This window comes from Alosa sapidissima, chromosome 22, assembly GCF_018492685.1.
Source record: "Alosa sapidissima isolate fAloSap1 chromosome 22, fAloSap1.pri, whole genome shotgun sequence".
NCBI lineage: Eukaryota > Metazoa > Chordata > Actinopteri > Clupeiformes > Clupeidae > Alosa > Alosa sapidissima.
Genome location: NC_055978.1, coordinates 4,251,905 through 4,254,478, shown reverse-complemented (window position 1 = coordinate 4,254,478; position 2,574 = coordinate 4,251,905). Strand labels below are relative to the sequence as shown.

Sequence of the window (2,574 nt, the reverse complement as noted above, 5' to 3'; positions counted from 1 at the left end):
GGCCTGCCTCAGACTCGTGGTGTGAGCGGCGCCGTAGCGAAATTGGAGCGGAACAGAGCAGCCGCTCCGGTCTCTGAATTAAGAAGCGCTCCGCGCTCTAACAAAATTCCATCCACTCCGCTCCTCGCTCGCTCGCACTCAGCTCACTAGCTCTGCCCCCCCCCACCCCACACACACAGACACACACACACACACACACACACACTTTATCATGCTCTAACAGTTTCATTCATCATGATGATATTATTATTGGGGGTAGGGGGTTGCATTGATTTTGATTTATTGTTGCCCCCCCCCCCCCCCCACACACACACACACACACACACACACACACACACACACACACACAGACATTTTATGCCTATTGCCTACAACACCATAACTCATCAGCAATTCTCTTGTCCTTTTTCTAACAGTAGTGACTCAATGAACACTGTTAGATATGAACACACTGCTGGTTTTACGACATCATAGTTATATCATTCACTGAGTGTGTGGAGATTCACGTTCACAGTCCACACGTTTGTAGTCTTTTCACTGTGCAGTTATTGAACACAGCCGCTGTGACCGGAGCTGCTCTTGTCATCAAGGCACAGCTTAAACCAGCACTTCTGTCTCTGTGCCTCGGAGAGTCCCACACAGTGGCGCCGTTAGACCTGGGCATTCGGGGCTATATAAGAAGTGGAAACTCTTCAGTGTGTCATCATCTCCCGCAACCCAGGAGGACATTTCGATCAGCTCAGTTTCAATATATCGTGATTTACTATTGAATCACATGCGCAGTAAATATGGTAAACCTGTCCTCGTTTGAGGGGGCTTCCAAGCAATGCATGTTGGGCTTGATTTTGACAGAATGGAACTTTTTCTTTGGGCAAAAGTTTGTGATACACAACCCAAATGCATTGCTTTCAAGGCACCCATAGCCCATTAATTGAAGATGATGACGTCCGAAATGTTTATGCCGAGAAGAACGCTCACACCTGTGCACTTGACAGAGGTGCATGACGATGTTTATTCTACAGGCTATTTTAATGTCATATTTTGGGTGTTGTATGTGGTGCACTTTGGCAGAAGAGACGTTCTCCTTACACGGTCTTTAAACATCAAAATATTCAGAATGCCGTGACGTGAGTCATTACGATTGGCCTCCCTTTTCATTCTCAAAGTAGGTTAAAATTGCATGTTCATCAGCACGATTTTCAAAATCTCTCAGGGGAGAAACCCCCGAACCCCCAGACAAAAAAGAACTCTAACTTCTGGGCTCTAGCCCCGAATGTTTTAAATAGCTAGCGACGCCCCTGGTCCCACACTTGTTGACGCGCCGCTGTCACACACACACACACACACACACACACACACACACACACACACACACACACACACACACAGCTGTCAGGTTGCCTCTTATGGGACATCAAATAGGGGCGTACACATAGGAGCGAACTCAGAAAAGGCCTACAATAAATATGCAGTGTTTGTTTGTGCTCTGTGTGCACAGATGCCTGCAGGTAGACTGTGGTTCTGCCTGTCTAAAAATAGACTGTAAATCTGCCAGTGCAGGCATAGTGCACACAGAGCACAAACAAACACTGCATATTTATTGTAGGCCTTTTCTGAGTTCGCTCCTATGTGTAGCCCCTATTTATGTCCATAAGAGGCAAATGTCTGTGTGTGTGTGTGTGTGTGTGTGTGTGTGTGTGTGTGTGCTGTCTGTGTGTGTGTCTGTCTGTCTGTCTGTCTGTCTGTCTGTCTGTCTGTCTGTCTGTCTGTCTGTCTGTCTGTCTGTCTGTCTGTCTGTCTGTCTGTCTGTCTGTGTGTGTGTGTGTGTGTGTGGGTGTGTGTCCTCTGCTGCTGCAGGACTTCGACTTCTTCACGGTGGAGCTGGAGAAGAGTGCCAAAGGCTTCGGGTTCAGTATCCGCGGCGGCCGCGAGTACAAGATGGACCTGTTCGTGCTGAGGCTAGCTGAGGATGGCCCTGCCCTGCGCAACGGGAGGGATGAGAGTGAGTGCATTACACACACACACACACACACACACACACACACACACACACACACACACACACACACGCAAACACACATACCACACACATACATACCACACCACAACTAAAATCAAAATATTATCTGTGACGAATGGAAATTATTCATCGTGATTATCTAGACAACAGAGTAACAAAATGGACAGATTGAACTCGGCAGGTAACTGCCTTTTCTTTCACAGATAAAACAAAATGTTGTCCTCCAACTGTACAAATCTTTAAAACCAATTTAGACTTGCCCTTATTTACAACAATTTGGGCTTCTTTTAAAAGCTCATTATAAATAGGCCTGTAAATAAAACCCAGTAAATTAATGTGTCACCACAGAAAGCTGCCAAATAAGAAAGCTTTGTGAGAAATACTGTGCACAATCTGCACAACAGCCAAACAAATGCCACTGGCAATTGGCTGTGAGAGAAGTCTACCTTGTCTGTTGACTGTAGTTTTGCCTTTGTAGAAGAATGAAATAACCTGTTTACCGCCAACACATTTGAAATAGCAAAGACAGGGAAATGGACACAAACAGCATGCTT

At 46.0% G+C, this 2,574-nt stretch overlaps 1 protein-coding gene across 1 annotated transcript in view; it reads left to right on the top strand.

The window, feature by feature from the left end:
* The window catches only part of magi2a (membrane associated guanylate kinase, WW and PDZ domain containing 2a), a 201,580-nt gene that overhangs the window by 186,555 nt on the left and 12,451 nt on the right, over positions 1 to 2,574 (top strand). The window contains 1 exon segment of the mRNA XM_042079659.1: positions 1,839 to 1,996. Within this exon segment, the coding sequence (XP_041935593.1) occupies positions 1,839 to 1,996 (158 nt within the window).